Source organism: Notamacropus eugenii, chromosome 2 (assembly GCF_028372415.1).
Source record: "Notamacropus eugenii isolate mMacEug1 chromosome 2, mMacEug1.pri_v2, whole genome shotgun sequence".
Lineage (NCBI taxonomy): Eukaryota > Metazoa > Chordata > Mammalia > Diprotodontia > Macropodidae > Notamacropus > Notamacropus eugenii.
Genome location: NC_092873.1, coordinates 314,700,999 through 314,719,544, shown reverse-complemented (window position 1 = coordinate 314,719,544; position 18,546 = coordinate 314,700,999). Strand labels below are relative to the sequence as shown.

Here is an 18,546-nt window from a genome sequence, read left to right as displayed (position 1 = left end):
ATTTCTGGGAGAATTCATCTCTCATTCTTCACTTTTCACAACCTATCATATTGCAAAGATTCCCTGCTTTGTGGAACTCATCTGAAATATCCTAGGACTTTGGGTCTGAGCTACTTTGTACTTTTTCCATGTTTTAAATTATTTGGTTTTATGAAATATAGTAAAAACTCATCTCACATTAGTATTTCAAGGAAAGATCACTAAACTGTGAGTTGGGAATCCTTGATTCTAGTCCTCACTCTAACAGTAACTATATGTATAACCTTAGGAAAGTTGTTTTCTCTGACTTGACTTCTTCATCTTTAAGTCACTTGTTATTACTTTTTCCTGGTAGAGATTTTGTAGAGGAAAAGTTAGGAAGCAAATATGTGGTAAGCAGAACACTAGATTTCTCTACCTCCTTTGAAGAATCAGGACCTGCAACTCCCATGTTCTTCATCCTGTCTCCAGGTGTTGACCCACTGAAGGATGTAGAGAAAGAAGGTAAGAGGAATTCATATCAGAACCAACACCAAGCCAATACCACACTTTTTTAAAAAAATATTTTCACCAAACACCAAATAAAATTAATATTTCCGTATGCAAAGTAGAGCAGAAAAAGAATTAGATATGAAACCAGAAATATTACATAGTAGCTTGCTTTTTCTTTTAAGTAATAATATAATTGAATATTATTAGATCTAACATGCAGTTGTTTTATCAAAGTTTAGTAATGTTCAGTGCAAGGAAAAAGCATAACAAGACAGCTTTATTGAGGGGACATACTTCCAATCAAGAACGATAGTCAGGTCCACTGGGGCTCTGAGTGGAACTGGGCACAGTAAAATCTGATGAGTTTTTATAGTGTTCTCAACTGAGGCAAGCAGGACCAGATAAAAGGCAAACAAATGGAAAAGAGACTGAGGAGGCTGGACCTGGATATTGGTGCTCATTCATACTGGTTGCATGGGGAGGGGTGGAGAGGGAAGGGAAGGCACTGAGAGGAGGAGAAAGGAATCCAAGTGCCCACCTAGGCTAGGAGTCAGTTACATAGCATTTATATGAGCCTTCCCTGCAATGGCTCCCTTACCCAGTCCACCCAGAAGCTCCAGTGCAACCAGTGCCCCTCAGATGGAACCAGAAGAACAAATCTACTGCTGTCCTAATGTCTCTGATCTCTGTGGCTATATTCCTTTTGGATTGATTGTGTCCTGTTCCTGATGGAAGTTATGTGCCTGCTGATGTTTCCTGTTACTGATCCAGAAGCAGTATGAGGTACCCTGCAAGGTACAGGAAGTGGCTTGCAAGATATAGGCATGGGTGTGTGCGTGCTCGCACGCACACACACACACACCATCTACCTCTGACAATTGCCAAATAGTGGAATGAAGGAAATTATAATCTTAGTGTGAAAGAGGTGGTGGAAACAAAAGAAAAATAGAGGGAATGTGGTGGGGCAAAATTGTGGTTCTCTGTGGCATTGATGGAAACTGTATAGCCCAGTTCATGGCATACAGGTCAGCTCCTAAGGTTCAGGACATAATGGTATGATTTGTCAGACACCTCATGGCAATTTCCATAGAAAGCTATCTTAATGGCAGCAACCTGCAATTAATTCTCAGCTGTCTGCACTTAAAAAACAAAACATTAACAACAATAAAAACTAAAACACTTTTCACCTCCCTTGGCCTCCCCTTCCTAACATTTTTTAACCAAATCCTTTTTAGGAAGAATTAATTTGGGTGTGGATGGAAGGGAAAGGTTTAGAGTCAGGCTGTTAAGGGAAATTCAATGCTCCTTGGTCAACCTTTATCTCAAATGCCAGTCCAAACTGCAAATCTGTCAGCTGCTACCTTGGAATCAATAACATTTAGACTCTGTCTTTTTCTCAGGACTTTGGCAAATGTGATGGACCTGACAATTTTTTAATAGATCTTTTGCTGAACTAAGCCCAGTTTAACCCCTTGCAGAAGCCATAGGTCATTTGTTTCATTAAATATGATGGTACAATACTATTCATGAAGTAAATGCGTGCTTTGGCCCCTAAATTGAGAATGACACCCCTTTTTCTCCTTATATCCTCAAGGATGAGAATAGTGTCTCTTCAGTCTTCTAAGCTGCCAGTTGTTCAGGCCAGAGGGGATGGGAATTGACCACCTTCTGACCCTTCTATCACCTCTCCCTTCTCCCATCCTCCTCCCATCTATTTTCCTGTAGGGCAAGATAGATTTCTATGCCCCATTGCCTGTATAATTTATTTCCCAGTTGCATGAAAAAACAATTTTTAGCATTCATTTTTAAAGCTTTGAGTCCCACATTCTCTCCCTTCCTTACCTCCTACCCACCCTCATTGAGAAAGCAAACAATTCAATACAGGTCATAGATGTGTAATATTGACCTGAAAGTCTGGTTAAAGGAGGTAAACAGGTTAGTTGAAATGTAAATCCATATTGTTTATTTCCCTTAAAGCTAGCAGATACATGATCATGGAGCCAGAATGAAATTTCTGACTGTTTAATAAAAGAATGACCAGGCTTAAATCTGTTTTAGAACAATCCCAGAATGTCTGTGTTCCTCAGATGTCTGGTCCCCATATGTCTTTAACTATACCATGAGAAAGGAATTTTCTGAATAAGTTGTAAATACAATAAGATAAGAGAGTTGACAAAGCGTCAATTGAAATTATGATCCAGGATATCTGTGTTTTCTTTACCATTAACATGCTATAACATAGTATATGACCATAAAATATTAAGATATGGAAAAGTCCCATTATTCAAGATAGTGTCTCAGGTTAAGGGTCACATGCTTAAACAGAGGAAAAATACAATTAAGTCAGCCCCATCTGGTCTTGTTGACATAGGAAGAAGTTTCTTTGAGTTTACTCAGAGAACAAAGAGGTTGTGAGGTCCAGGCTCTTCTTCTGGCCCTTATTAAAGTCCAAAAATGATATTAAATGATTATAATTAGCCATGTAAAATACTTCCATAACAGTCATGTTGTGAAAGACTAACAACCTTTCCCCTATCCAGTTCTACCCTCCATTTAGTCTATTCTCTCCCTTAACCCCATAATAGTGTTTACTTCTGGTTATATCTGCCCCTAATCTACCGTTCCTTCTATTATCCTCCCTTTGCTTCCATTCCCCCTGCCTTCCTGCAGGGTAAGATAGATTTCCATACCCAATTGAATGTGTTATTACCTCCTTAAGCCAAATCTAATAAGAGTAAGGCTCATTTATTCCCTCTCACCTCTCATTTTTTCCCCTCCATTGTAAAAGCCCTTTGTTGCCTCTTTTATGTGAGATGAATTACAACATTCTACCTCTCCCTTTCTCTTTCTTCTAGTACATCCATGGAAAGTTGTTTTTTTTTTTTTTTAACAACTGAAGCCCATAGGTAAGAAGTACACCAATTATGGCCTTGAGACTACATGAGGGATAATTGGGCAGCATGATGAATTTGATTATAAATTCATTGCCCAGGGAAGCTAACAAGAAGGCAAGGTAGCAGCTATAATTATCCTCCTTTGAAGGGTCATTAAGGCCTGAGAATTTAACAGATTTGCTGGAGCTAATAATTTTATGTGTGGACACTGACAGGAGCCCTGCTCTACAAATGGGTGGTGAGATCCTGGGCCAAAGCATCCTCTGAAGTTCCACCTAGTAGAATGTCATCTATATAATAGTGCAGTCAAGTCCCTAATTGATAAGTTTGGAGGATAGCCATCAGTAAAGGTGAGCATGGCTTGCTTTCAGTTAGTACAGTTAATATGATGTTGGAGCAATGCCTAGAGCTCCTCAAGGAATTTACCAGCTCTCAGTCGGGAGTACCCAGGCCCCTGAGCAGCCAGTAAAGACATAATTGGGAGTTGCTCTATTGCCTCTCAGTCTTCTTATTTTGAGATTCTACCTATATCTTCTGTGACCTTCACAGCCATCCTTAGTTTAAGGATGTTTGGATTTGGGGGCAGGGAGAGGGCACAAGTGTGAACATTGTACTAGAGCTAGACTTTCAAATTAGCTAACAGTTTCAGTACAACCAAGTCCTGAGGAGTTACATTCCCCTCTTTGTTGATTACATATAAATCTATTCTTCCTGGACTCATAAGACCCCATGTAGAGGTGATGGTGAAGATGGAGAAACTGGACTGCAATGCAGTCCTAAGTAATGGATGTCTCATTACCATTTTATTCCAGTCTATGAGAAACATTTAAAGGAAAGTACTTTTAAAGTCTATGAAAGGATGTGGACTTGGTGAATTCAATGACAAAGATACCTGAGAATATATCAAAGTGAGCTTAAATTTCCTTAAGGAAGTAGTTATCAACAGAAAAGTTGACATTTTAGCTTTAGAATGTCCAGACCCACCAACAATCACTGAAGTGTCAGCACTAATTGGAACCAATTCAAATTACTAAAAGAAAAATGCAAGCAGTAAGCTGAATGCCAATTCTTACACACTGACCATCTACACAGACTATACAGAAACCTAAAAGAGTAGAGACACCAAAAAGTGACAGTGAACATCAAAAAAATGCTGACCTTTCAAATTCTGAACTGGACCTCGAGGTATTTGCTTTGGTGGCTCTCCAATACTAGAAGAATGTAGGGATCGGTTGGACAGCTCAGCAAGAGGCCATGCATTTTCCTACTGCATGAGTGAGATGGGAGATGTTCCTGAGGAGCAATCCACAGAATCTAATTCATTGATTCATGACTATTCTGAGAAAAATCTAAAAAGATTCCTTTATCCATGATGGAGGACCTCAGAAACCATCTCAAAGAAAGTTGGTTAATGACATCATCACAACCCTGCAGCCCTTATAACCATAGTGATGATAGCAAAGAAGGGCAAAAAGATATGAACATGAATAGACTATTGTATTTTGAACAACAACAACAACACCTAATGTGGACACAATGACTGGGTTTAAGTTGTCCTAGATTGCTTACTAAGCAGCCAGTAATTAATTTTAAGACTTAGACTTGTATAGTAGATACCATCCTATTTCTGTGGTTGAGGTAGAAAAGATATCTGCTTTCATCTGTCTAGATGGATGTTTTACCAGTCTGATTGTGTGCTGTGGTTGATGGAGAAAGTTGTTGTGTTCGTCCTTTGTTTTCAAAGAGGACCGTGACATTAGAGAAATAATGACATGACTTGCATTTGACTTTGTTGTGAGTGAGGAAAGATCGTGCAAGGTCACCAGCCTCACTTTCTCCTCCTGAGCCATCTGGATCCAGTGCCCAGATATTTTTCAGCGTGACTGGAGATGGTGCAGGATGCCATGGTCCAAGGTCTTTTCAGGTACTCACTCAAAGTGATGTAGTGCCCATTCAGTGAATGTGCCTCTTTTAAAAGTAGTCAGGAGGATGGCCCGTTTAATAGAAAAGGGAAAAAAATGGATAAATCATGGTAGGAGGGGCAGGAGTCTTAGGTCATTGTTTTGAAGAGAAACTGTTATTATTGTCATTCACTCTAAGCCAGGATGGTTCAAAACAGTCATTGAGTGGAGGTTGGGCAGGGACCCATTACTGTTCAATCCATGGGCTTGCACTGGGTGCACTGGGTCTAAGGTTTTGGGGAGAAAAAGAAAAAAAGAAAGAAGGAAGGAAGGAAGGAAGGAAGGAAGGAAGGAAGGAAGGAAGGAAGGAAGGAAGGAAGGAAGGAAGGAAGGAAGGAAGGAAGGAAGGAAAGGAAAGGAAGGAAGGAAGGAAAGGAAGGAAGGAACAAAAAGAAAGAAAGAAAATGAGGAAAGAAATCTAGCCAGTCTACCCCAAGTTAACTGGGCAACTTCTGGCCAACAAAATTTACCTTTGGGGAGGAAAAAAGAAGGGGAGAGGGCAAGGTTGAGAGAGAGGAAGAGAGACATAGACTACCTGAGAAGTGTTGGTATGCCTTGATACCATCATTTTCTTTGTAAAACTCTGAAAGAACATGAGAACTGATGAAAATGTTGGACTAGCCAGAGGAAAACTGGTGATCTATCAATAGACAAATGTCACTTTTACAGAACCTCTGTTATGTATGTGGTTCCCAAGGTGTGAGCACTTGCCAGAGAAGGTAAAAGCACTTCTGAATTAGGTCTACAGAATCTTGAGACTCAAGAACTTTTCTAGAACAAATTATCACAAATTTGTCATCCATCAGAAAGCATGTCAGTTTCACATATGAATCTTGTTTCACTGAATCAACCTTCCTTATCTCAGTTGTCTCAATAAATAATTGGCACCAAAAGCAGATGATGAAGGACCAAGAGAAATGATAAAAGTCCTGTCTTCCCACTATTCTTCTTTTCCTTAATACCATTTATTTCCATTGTTAGACAAAGAAATCAGCTGCTGCTAATTTATTTAATATGAAGAGAAATAAACAATACAATACTTAGAGGAAGCTAGGTGGCACAGTGGATAGGGCATTGGCTCTGTCGTCAGGAAGACCTGAGTTCAAATCTAACCTCAGACACTAGTTGTTTAACCCTTAGCATGTCACTTAACCTCTATCCACTGGAGTGTCTTTGTGTGTAAAATGCGTAAACAGTATCACCTACCTCCCAGAGGGTTGTTATGAGGACTAAATGAAATATTTGTAAAGTGCTTTGCAAGCCTTTTAGGACTCTATAAACGACAGCTACTGCTATTACTAGGAGGGAAAGCAAAAGGATGAAGAAACATGATATGTTGGATTTAGAGCAGACCGCTCCAGTAATTCTGACCACAAGAGTAGAAAATGACTTTTCAGCTTAGATTCCTTTCCCTTGTGGAAAGGAGGGAGAAACAGACCTGGGAGGACTTGTTCAGTTGACAGTGTAATAGCATCTTTCCCTGACTTGGAGGCCTGAGGGCACTTGGGGTTAATTTACCAATCATTTTCCTTATGATCACAGCAAACACCCTCATTAGCCACAGCAATTCAGCAGTTCATTCTAGTCTTTTTGAAAGGGGGAGGTGAGGACAAGGCAAAATGCCTAGGCTCTGCATGGCATCAAGATAAAGAATGACACACTAACTCCAAACCTGCTTCTGCACTTTCTTTAGAGGAACTTTCTCCCAGATTCTACTGGAAACAGTCCTAAAATCCCTCAATTCCACAATGTCAGTACTGGCAGATTCTAGGATGGCATCGGCATAGCAATAATGAGCTAATTTTTAAAAGACTGATTATATTATGCATTTATTTTAGAACCTGATACTTTGATTAAACTGATTTTTGTTTTTTCTGAAAGCCTGTTAAAACCTATACAATGTTACTGTGGTTTTCCTAAGATTTAAAAGGGAGGCTTTACATGATTAGATGAATCAGTCAATACTGAAAGCAATAGGCATGGTTTAATAAAAGGCTTCATAGTTTAACTGAAGATACCTAAAAGTTGGAAGAGTGGAGGAAGAGGCAGGAGAAAAAAGAGGAAGATAGTAAAGCAGTACCCACCTACCCCCAAACTGAGGCAGCAGCCAATATCTCAAAGCCTATTGAACTGTATGCCCCTATACCTGATCTTGTAAAAGGTCCAGGATGTCTTAGCAATGCTACTACATCCTATAAGATGTATCTGTACTCTTGGGGTGTCTATACCTGAGGTACTATGCAGGAAAATTTTGCTTGCTTCTGGATTCAGATCTCCACCTACTTGTCTGAACTTAACTCAATTCCAGGCAAAGTTACAGATTTTCTTTGTATGATATCTTCCTCACTAGACATATAACTTGCTAAACTATTTTACAATTTAATTATAATTTAAGCAATAATATAATTATTTATTTTATAATTTAAAAAATATAGTCATAACTTATAGACAGTCTCTTCTTAAATAATTCTGTAAGTTTATTAAATAATTGGTCATTAGTATTTTCTATTACTTTTTATTACTGGGAAAAGAGTAGACTTCTTGTTTATTTTGTATCTTCTGCATTGAACAGTATCTGGCAAATAGTAAGCATTTAATAAATGCTTTTTTCATTTATTTATTATTTATTTATACCCGGGTCTGGGGTCATTGGGGGTTCTTTTCAGGGTTGCTAATTCTTGGCGACTGCTTAGGGTGAGTCTTACTGTGTAACAGCTAAATTGGTATAACATACAAGCATATATTCTTAAAATATTTCTTATACCTATATAATTTGTATTAGGAACATATCCCAGCAAAACTTGAGGGGATACTGGTCAAAATCCAGAGTAAGAAAATACATTTGGTATGATACTATGTATGTTTATGTATATGTTTACATGTGACCGTCTGGAAGGATATGTGTGTGTGTGCCTATATGAGAGATAAATGGTATAATGGAACAGTAAGACAAGTGAAATAATTATGAAAATTTCCTTATTCCTTTTTAGGGAAGAAACTTGGTTACACATTCAACAATCAAAATTTCCATAATGTGTCCTTGGGTCAAGGACAAGAGGTAGTGGCAGAAGCTGCATTGGATCTGGCTGCCAAGAATGGTCACTGGGTTATCTTGCAGGTATCACCCACTTTAAGCCCCCAACCCTAATTATAGAGGCTCCTATAAACTTTACTGTCCTCCTTCCATCTGTTCTATTTTCTTCATAAATCAATAGCTCTGCAACACTGGGATAAAGGAGAAATAATTTGTTTTGGTTTCAAGAAATTGTCAAATTTGATTTTGAATTTCACATTCAGTTAACTCTTTATTAGTTTTGGGTTCAAGTTCTGAGAGATCTACCCTTTCATTGAGGGATCTCCTCCAAGAACAATAAATCTTGGAGAAAAGGGGATGGGTGGCCTCCTAATCCTGTTGAGTTGTCAAAGTGCTAGGAAAGGAATGGCTTTTCCATAAACCAGGTACTCATTGGGTGGTGAACTTATAATTCTGAAGTATGCTTAGCAAAGCAAACAAGAAAATTGCTTGTCATTAACCACACTTGTTCCCATAAAGGGATGATCCTCTCACTCAGCTCCAACCAGCAACAGAAAAATTACAAACCCTGTGTGTCTGATACACTCAAATTTTTGAGCCTTCATTCACTCAGAATTCTTAGGGGGGTTTCCTATTCTTAGTTACTTTGCAATTCTGAGGTTATGAATTTGATTGCATGATGCCAAACATCTAGGGTGCCTGATTATTTGATGGAAGGAAGCACTAAAACAATTATGTCAAATGCAAAATAGAAACTGATCGCTGCAGACTGCATATTATCTTTAAAAAACACAAATTAACATTATCTATGTTTTATTGTACCTTATTTTTTGTTACACATAATTGGAAGATATTTACATTTTAATTTAGTTTAGTGCACTCAAGGGTTTTCTGGCCCTGCTGGCTGGGAATTTGACATTTTGGAAATGGCGTATCATGCAGACACAATCTATGTAAGCGTTGCTTCCTTCCTTGCATATGTCTGGAGACCTTGACAGGGAACTAAACAACTAAAGAAAAGGAAATAGATACAATTAATAAATTGTTCTGTCTCATTGCAAAGTAACTGCCTCTAAGGCTCCCTGGTCATTCTAAGGAGCTCTTCAAGGGAATGTACAATACACAATAACAGACTTTCAGAGGACAGAGAGCACTTAGCAATGTCCCTAGACTCTGAGGCAGGCTAGTAGAGTGCCCTACACTGCCGCAAAGTTTTAGGTCCTACCTGACATGGCTCCAAGAAACATCTTATCTTACAACTGCTTTGAATTCAAGCTGATCTCTAAAATCCAGATTCCAAATCCTCTGAATCTTCCAGAGGAACTCATCAATTCCAGAAATTCTCTAAGGTTCTGAACTAAACTGAACTGAAATTCTTTAGAACTGTACTCCAGAGCAGCTTGGAATCTTGAGTATCCTTGAAGATCTTTATGAAATTTTCTAGATAAGGACCCAATCCAAACTTAGCACAGGCTGCTTGCTCCCTTCTCCACACAGATACTGAAATACCTCCCCACATGGCTCACCTCCTTAACCCTCAGGGAAATTAGGCCCCCCAGGATTATCCTTGATTCATGCACTACAAGCACCCCCAAGTACAGACCAAAACTTTCCTCCACCTGCAACCAGACAACATCATGAATGTGTTCCTCAAAGAATTAGCCAAGTATTTGTTACTCACTCATGGGTCATTGGCATATGTTTAGCAAATGGAGATTTTGGTTAAAATATTCCCTTTACTCTATGAATTCCTGGACTCTAGTTCAGAAAGATAATCATGCCTCTAATGATCTATAAACCAGCCTGGACCCTACAAGGAGCTTATAGTCTAGTTGGTTACATACACAGTTTCATAAACATATGCATATGCACATACATATATTAAACTCTAAAGGACTAGTGATTGTAAGTGAAACAGAGCACACAGGAACAAGAGACCATTACGTACTGGGCTCATAATAAAAGTATTTATGGAACAGGTAGATGTTGATCCAGAACTTTGAGTAACTGGATAAGATATTTCAGGCTAGGAGGGAGGGACATCATAAGCAATATGGAATATAAAACCTAGAAAGAACCTTAAAGATCACTGACTCTACCCTTCCTCCATACTGTAAGGAGCAGAAAATTGAGGCCCAAGCAAGTGAAGTGATTTGCCCAGATTTGCTTAGTAAAAAGGCAGAATTGAACCTGTACCTCTAGATTCCTAACTTAAACAGTTTCCACTACACCAGGTTTAAGATTGTGATAAGATCATGGAAGAAGCTGAAAGTTAGAACTTGGTGGTTTCTGTTTGCTGAGAGAGAGGGGGGGAGGAGAGAGAGAGAGAGAATTAAGTGGTTACTATGTACCAGGATAATGAGTATTGAGGATCCAAATATAAATAAGACAAACTGCCCCTGCCCCTAAGGAGCTTACAATCTAATGGGGGAAGACAACACATAAAAGGGATCTGGAAAGAGGGGGAATGTAGAGAGGAGAAGTATTCTACCTGCAGCATAGCGTAGAAATGGCTAAGAAGTGTCATGTAGACCTAGTTCCAGCAAAATAAGGCAAAAGTTCTCCTATCAGAGACAATATCCCAGGGATAAAGTCTGTTTCCACTGCAGGAGAGAGAGATGATGGCCAGAGTGCAAACAGTGTGATGTGCACATGGACAGGAAATGTCAGTGTTTATTCTTGAGCAGAGAAGTAGCATGATGAAAATAAGGTTTAGGAAAATTAGTCTTGGAACAATAGGCAAGATGTATTGAAGAGAGTTGAGCCTCAAGGGAAGGTTAACATCCTTAGTGACTATTAGGGTCATCTAGGCACAAGATAATAAAAGCCTGGATTCTCTAGTGGTGATTGTTTAAGGGAAGGCCCAGGCAACCAAAAGATTAAGGAGGTTCTCTCTGGGGAGCTATCTAATTTAGCTGACCTGCCAGCCTTGTGCTAGGTTATAAATTCTTAGAAATCAAAATCAAGGTTGGATCTTTGTTGTCAGCTACAGACCTGGTGGCTGCTTCAGTGCTAACAGAAAGCATAGCAAATAACTCTCTTCCTGCTAGAACATCCACCTGGTCGCCAAATGGCTCAGTTCCCTTGAGAAGATATTGGAGCAGCACAGCAAGAGTAGTCATCATGAGTTCCGGGTCTTCATGAGTGCTGAGCCTGCAACCTCTCCTGATGGCCATATCATTCCTCAAGGCATCCTAGAAAATTCGATCAAGATCACCAACGAGCCTCCCATGGGCATGCAAGCCAAACTGCACAACGCTCTGGACAACTTTACTCAGGTACCACCCTGGGAGTTGTGGATAATTTGCTTCAACTGTCCCGGTGCACACTTGGGATCTAACTATAGGATGTGTTCAGAATGAGGTCTGCCTGTGCTGAAGAGAAGAGCCTGTTCTTTTTAAAATAATCTTTATCCTGCATCTGTTGTGCCCCTATAACATTTCCCTGGTTCAAAGTGAGGAGGGACCAGAAATCTTACATTTATTTTTCTTTGGAAGTAAATGGGAATATGTCACAAAATCAGGGAATCACAGAATTTTAGAAGGGACATCCACAACCATTTTAACAATCCATATCCATCTAGACTCAGCTTCAAACTTTCCAGGAAAGGGAGCCCACTATCTCCTGAAGTATCTCATTCCCTTTGTGGACATTCTAATTATCAGGAAGATTTTCCTGACATTGAACCTAAATTTGCCTTTTTGAAACTCCATATTGTCCTGATTTTGTCCTTTGTGGCCAAACAAAACAAGTCTAATCCCTCTTTCACATGATAGCCCCTCATGTACTTGAACATAACTATAATGATCCCCCCAAAAAAAAGGTTTTTTTGGGAGGGGAGATTAGAAACAGGCAAAATATCACTAATTCCTTCAGTCTATCAGAAAATGACATACTCTTAAGGCCCTTTAACCTCTTTCCTATTATTCTGTAGTCAATCTCCAGTTTATCAATGTCCTTCCTAAACTGGGACAGCTAGAATTGAACATAATACACCATTTGTGCTCCTACCAGGGCAAAGTACAATTGAACTCATCTCCTTTACCCTGAAAGTTGTGCTTCTCTTAATAAAGGCTGAAACAGCATTAGCTTTCTTGAGGAGGAGGGGGACAGAGGGAGGCTCCCACATCATAGTGTTGCCTACTATTAAAAATCATTTAAAAAGCTCAATTCTCTTTTAGACAGACTACTCTCTAGCCCATATCATACTCGGGAAGTTGATTTTTTTGCTCAAGTGCAAGACTTTACATTTATCCCAACTGAATTTAATTTGGTTAGATTCAGCCCAATTTTCCACCCTGTCAGGATACTTTTGGGTCCTGTATGTTGGTTTTCTCTCCCAGCTCTGTTATCTGTAGATTTGACAAGCATGGTGTCTGTGCCTTTATCCAAAGCATTAGTATAGAGCCCCGAGCTTAACTATTTTGAGAGCAAAGTTCAAGGGCCATTTTTTAAAACCTGGCCTCATCCAATGCGCATGCAGTCATGTGACATTTCTGTGACTGACTTCATTTTTGTGATCCTATTCTGAGCTGATTGTAACATTTCAACACAAAATTCCTTCTGTTTGCACTTAGAGACATTTTCTTTTTTTATTTTCAATTTATAAATTGAAATTTATATATAAATAAAAATAAATATAATTCAGTATTATAAATTCTCTTCTTCCCTTTAGCTATCCCCTACTGATTGAGAAGGCAAGTCATTTCTCGTTACACACATGAAGTCATGTAAAACATATTTCCACATTAGCCATGTTGTCAAAAAAAAAAAAAAGAAGAAACAAGAAAAATAAAGAGGAAACAATATACTTCATTCTACACTGAGAGTCTATCAGTTCTCTCTCTGGAGGTGGATAGCATTTTTCATCATGAGTCCTTTCATCATGGATCATTGTATTGACCAGAGTAGTTAAGTCTTTCATAGTTGATTATCATTACAATATCACCCTGTCTGGGCACACTGTTCTTCTGGTTCTGCCTACTTCACTTTCCATCAGTTCATGTAAGTCTTCCCAAATTTTTCTGAAACCATCTCTTTCATCATTTCTTTTAGCACATGTTATAACCTGTTCAGTCATTCCCTAATTAATGGGCAATTCCCTCAGTTTCCAATTCTTGTCACCACAAAAAGAAATGCTATAAATATTTTTGCATATATGGGTCCTTTACCTTTTTGTTTGATCTCTTAGAGGCATTTTCAAGCATGGATTCATTTTTAAAAACAAAGGAATAAAATACAATTAAATCCTCCAATAGGCCTAACGAACTTGAATACCAACCTTAAGAAAATATTGTTAAATTGGCACTGGCTTCTGTTTCACTTTCAATTCCTGGAAGATTGTGGAGAATAGTAGATGGTCAGGTTGATTATACAGCAGTCATAAGAGAACTCCAGAATGAGGGTGACAAATCTGAAGGATAGAGAGGATGTCATAAGCTTCACCTGCAAAAAAAGCTTTTCTTGTGAGATTCTTCATCTGCCTTTTTGATTCAGTGAACAAAGTGTGTAGAATTGCCCCTGGAGGAAATCTATGGGTGGGATTGTCCTAAAAATGTGTCATAGAAACTGTTCTGCTACCAACACATTTATCCTTGAATACAAAGCATCCTACTCAGGGGAAATCATTTGAAAGAAATAAAATTCCACAAGCCTTTCCAGCTTGGAGTATTTCTCCTACTCAAAGGTCAAAGCATGTTTTAAATTTATGATGTTCTAATAATGCCATGGCAAAGTGTGACTATTTGATTTATGCAAAGCAGGGCAGGCAGAAACTTTCAATGCCAAGCTACTATGTAGCCCTTCATTGTACAAATAATGAAACTGAGGCACAGAGAAGTGATTGTGACTGGGCCAAGTTCCTACGGGGAATAAGCTGAGATTCGTGTCTAGGTCCTTGTCTCCAAATCTTCCTGGATTCTTTTCATTATATTAGACTGCCTGATTTGAGCTCTATTGTGCTTTGAAATCTGAAGCAATTTTATTTCTTTCAGGATACTCTGGAGATGTGTAGCCGAGAGACAGAGTTTAAAAGTATCTTATTTGCACTTTGTTACTTTCATGCCGTAGTAGTAGAAAGGCGCAAATTTGGACCTCAAGGCTGGAATCGCTATTACCCTTTTAACACAGGAGACCTCACCATCTCAGTGAATGTGCTCTATAACTTCCTTGAGGCCAATGCCAAGGTAAGGATAATGAATGAAATCCTGGATGTTTAAACCAGGATCGGTAGAGCTATACAGGAATGCCAAGTCTGTCCCTTCCATAATTTCAACTAGGATGTAAAATGTAGTGCCATTTGCTAGTGGGAGAAGAGAAGCAGTTCCAATGAAGGGTTATTAACCAGAACTTTCTAACTTTCTAACAAGAGGTATGGGACAATGACCTTGACATGAGTGCAAGGTTTACATATTAGGTGACAACTAATCCATGTATAACAAGGTTCATGTTAACCATATGTAGTAATCTCATAGATTATGAGGCTACATTATGGCATAAATTGTTAAGCAATACTTCTCAGGTAATTTTTCAGGACCAACACACCAAGTCTCACTTTTCTCTGTCTACTACTGACTCATTCCCTTTCTAACTCTCTGCCCAAGTCCTGAGGTAGTCAAATTTTGTGTTTTGATATTTCTTCATAAGTTAATAGAAATGTAGAATCTCTTTGTTTAATTAATTAGCTCTTAGTCCCCAGCCCAGTTTAAAAACAAGCTAGAAAAATAATTTATGCCATAGAAGATTTTGTTCTTATATCAAACTGATAGGTTTAGACAAACACCAATATTTCTGGCCATATAATTTATTGAGATGGTAATGTTTCATTTATACTCTTTCCTTTCCTTTCTTCTCTTTTATATCACTATCTGTGGTCCACGACTCTCCTCCACAAGTGTCTCCAAGCAAAATACATTTGTGTTGTATTAACAATATCTGAAAATATGTTCACAGTCCATCACCTCTCCACCAAGAATCTGGTGTCATGCTTCACCATCAGTCTTTTGGAGTCATTCATTATTGGTCACTGGTCATTACAAGATCATATTTCATTGTTATTTTCCTTTATAAAGCTGGGCCACTGAATAATACTTCTTGTTCTACTTACTTCACTCTATGTCAGGCCATACAGTTCTTTCCAGGTTTCTCAGCATTTTTCCTTTTTCTGTCATTTTATTATAGCATATACCATAATTTGTTCAAGCTTTACATTTATGAATAAATAAACTTAGTTTTGTCCTACATGGCATTGCTTCCATCAAGTTCACATCCAAAGTCATCATTCCTGACAAATGAGTCCTTCCACTGGATTTAGGCCCTTTAGATCCCTTCGGAAAATTGCTCCCTGCTCTTGGTTCTTCTGGGCATTTGCAGAGCTGGCTACAAAATGTAGCCTGGGTTCTAACTCCCAGATTCCTATGTCTTGCTCTCCTAGCCTTTGACACTTTCAAGGTTGGAAACTCCACTGAAAATACCTGGAAAGAAAAGGAACAAACAAACAAGAACAGACCCTGTTGCTTGGGGGCAGTGTGGCCTTAGGAGTAGAAAGCTCCACAACCCTTCCTCCAGGGTCCCTACCAAAAACCATGAGTAAAGAATTATGTTGCTCCTCCAATTTAAATACAACAAAGAAAAAGCTGAAACTAACTCAGGCCTTTTTGAAAATGTAACAGGTCCAACCATACAAGCAACCTACCACCTAAGGCTACTTCCAAACACAGAGCTGGTCAACTGGAACAAGTTACAAAATGTTCAAGGATGCACTTCCATCACATGTCAGAAAAGAGCAAAATTCCAGAGGAGAGAGAGGGAATGGGATCCAAGGTTTAAGTAAAGTGTTGGCTTTAGTGAGAATGGCCACCTCTTTATGAGAGAACAAAAGAGAATATGAGAAATGAATATGAGGGAATTTGTATGTAGAAGAAAGGAAAAGAGAGAACTCATGTTGAATGACCTTTATTTTCTGAGTAAAATATAAGGCAGCATCCTCTGCTGAGAATGAGGAGTTAAAGAGTGTTGTGGAAAACTTGAGGAAGAGATTTAGAACAGCTGCCCTGGGAAAAGTGAGCATCAATTAGCAGAGAGTAAAAGAGTATTTTGTAGGAGTGAGGCCACAGTTGAGATTAGAGAGCAAAAATGTGTAATAGAGTCAGCATGGTTGTGTGATTTCCTCCAGTAACATTCAACCAGATGTTAGTAGATGGAAAAGAAATAGATGGTAAAGTGTGAGTCATTTGGGAGGAGTCAAAGTGCTGATGTCCATTACATTTCATTGTACTTGAAATCACACTCCTTAGGCATCAACCTATTGCATCTACACCTAAATTCCTATGCTGAGTCATTTCGGTCTAGTTTCATTCTCTTCTCCTGTCTCTCAGGTGCCTTATGATGACTTGCGCTACCTCTTTGGTGAGATCATGTATGGAGGCCACATCACAGATGACTGGGACAGGCGGCTATGTAGAACATACCTGGAGGAATTCATTAAACCAGAAATATTAGAAGGAGAAATGTTTCTGGCTCCAGGGTTCCCAATTCCAGGCAATATGGACTACAAGAGTTATCACCAGGTAATCTTCCCATTTATAGTCCTGGCTATGCTATGTGAACTTTACCTCCTTGTGTTTGTTTCCTCTGCTTTACAATGAAGTGATAAGAGGTAGGACTAGAAAGTTCCTAAGGTTCCTTACAGCCTAACATTCTCTGGAAAGCATAATGCTTTTAGGGTGTTCCAGAAGTACTTTCAGTCATTTTGGAATGGCCTTGCTGGAATGACTCTCAGAGTTGTCTTTTCCTGCTTAAGAAAGTTTATTGAATTCCTAAACTCAGCTTTAATGAATTCCTCCAGGTACATTCTAACTAAATCGCTAGAGGTGTCAAACATATGCAGATCACACATGACTCATAAGTGCACGCCATGCCACATTAAAATGTAAATGACAAAATAGAAGTCTAATAAGACACAGATAATTTTGCATTTTAAAACTAAGTCAGCATGAGGCCCATGGGAATTCTTATGTACAGATAAATGGCCCTCCATTTCTATTTGAGTATCATACCACTGAGCTAAAGGATAGGCAACAAACAATACCATCTTAGAGATTTCTGAGGAATATCTGTATTCCTTATGTGCTCTAAGCCTGATTTGTCTTGAAGAGAAAACTAATGAGGAAATTTTCCTGTTCAACTTATTACTCAGAAATCAATAAGTATTTTATGTTAATATTTTATCTATGTTCTTTTCTTTACCATTATCACTTTCCAATGGCACCCTCACCTCAATAGAACACTTCCTAGAACACGAAAACTAAGAACTAAAGCAAAACAAACCATTGTATTGGTAATATCAGAAAATAGTTCATTCCACATCCATAATCCACACCATCTGTCCACTGAGAGGGTGGCATAAAACCCCTAACACTTCACTGAAAGCACAATTAGTTATCACACTCTCCAGAGTTCTGATTTGTTTTAATGTCAATCAACAAGTCTTGGTGCTATGAGGCTACAAAGATATAAGGAGATGTGTTTTGTGCCACTAAAATAATACTCCTAAGTCAATCAGTCAATAACTATTCATTAAATTCCTTCTGCGTGCCAGGCACTGTACCAAACACTAGAGACACACAGTTTCTACATTAAAGGAGCTTATGGTCTGATGGGGGAAGATAACATAAAAAGAAGTTGAAATGCGGGGAAAAGTGGAACATGTCTAATGTGGGGGCATGAAGAAGTCCAGAGGAGTGCAGCATAAGCATAACCTTGCTAGCTTGTGAAATGAGAGCAATAATAACGTTCACCAATTTGAATGTCACTTGGCATTTCTCTTCTTTGGGATTGGGTCATAAACTGATGTTTTCCAATCCAATGGCCACTGTTGATTTTTCCAAATTAGCTAGCATATTGAGTGCAGGACTTATTACAGCGTCATCTTTTAGCATTTCAAATATCTCAACTGGAATTCCATCATTTCCACTAGTCTTATTGTTAACAATGATTCGGAGGGTCCACTTGACTTCATTCTCCACGATGTCTGACTCTAGATCAGTAACTACATCATTGTGATTATTGGTAATGTAAATAGTTTTTTTTTAAATAAGTAAATAATATTTTATTTTTACTGCAATTACATGTAAAAACAATTTTTATATTTTTTAAGCTTTAAGTTCCAAATTCTCTTTTCCTCCCT

At 38.6% G+C, this 18,546-nt stretch overlaps 1 protein-coding gene across 1 annotated transcript in view; it reads left to right on the top strand.

Moving 5' to 3' along the window:
- The window catches only part of DNAH9 (dynein axonemal heavy chain 9), a 459,447-nt gene that overhangs the window by 393,395 nt on the left and 47,506 nt on the right, over window positions 1-18,546 (top strand). The window contains exons 61-65 of the mRNA XM_072645065.1: window positions 335-483; window positions 8,317-8,444; window positions 11,411-11,638; window positions 14,354-14,545; window positions 16,736-16,927. Of these exons, the coding sequence (XP_072501166.1) occupies window positions 335-483; window positions 8,317-8,444; window positions 11,411-11,638; window positions 14,354-14,545; window positions 16,736-16,927 (889 nt within the window). The remainder of the gene's footprint in view (window positions 1-334; window positions 484-8,316; window positions 8,445-11,410; window positions 11,639-14,353; window positions 14,546-16,735; window positions 16,928-18,546) is intronic.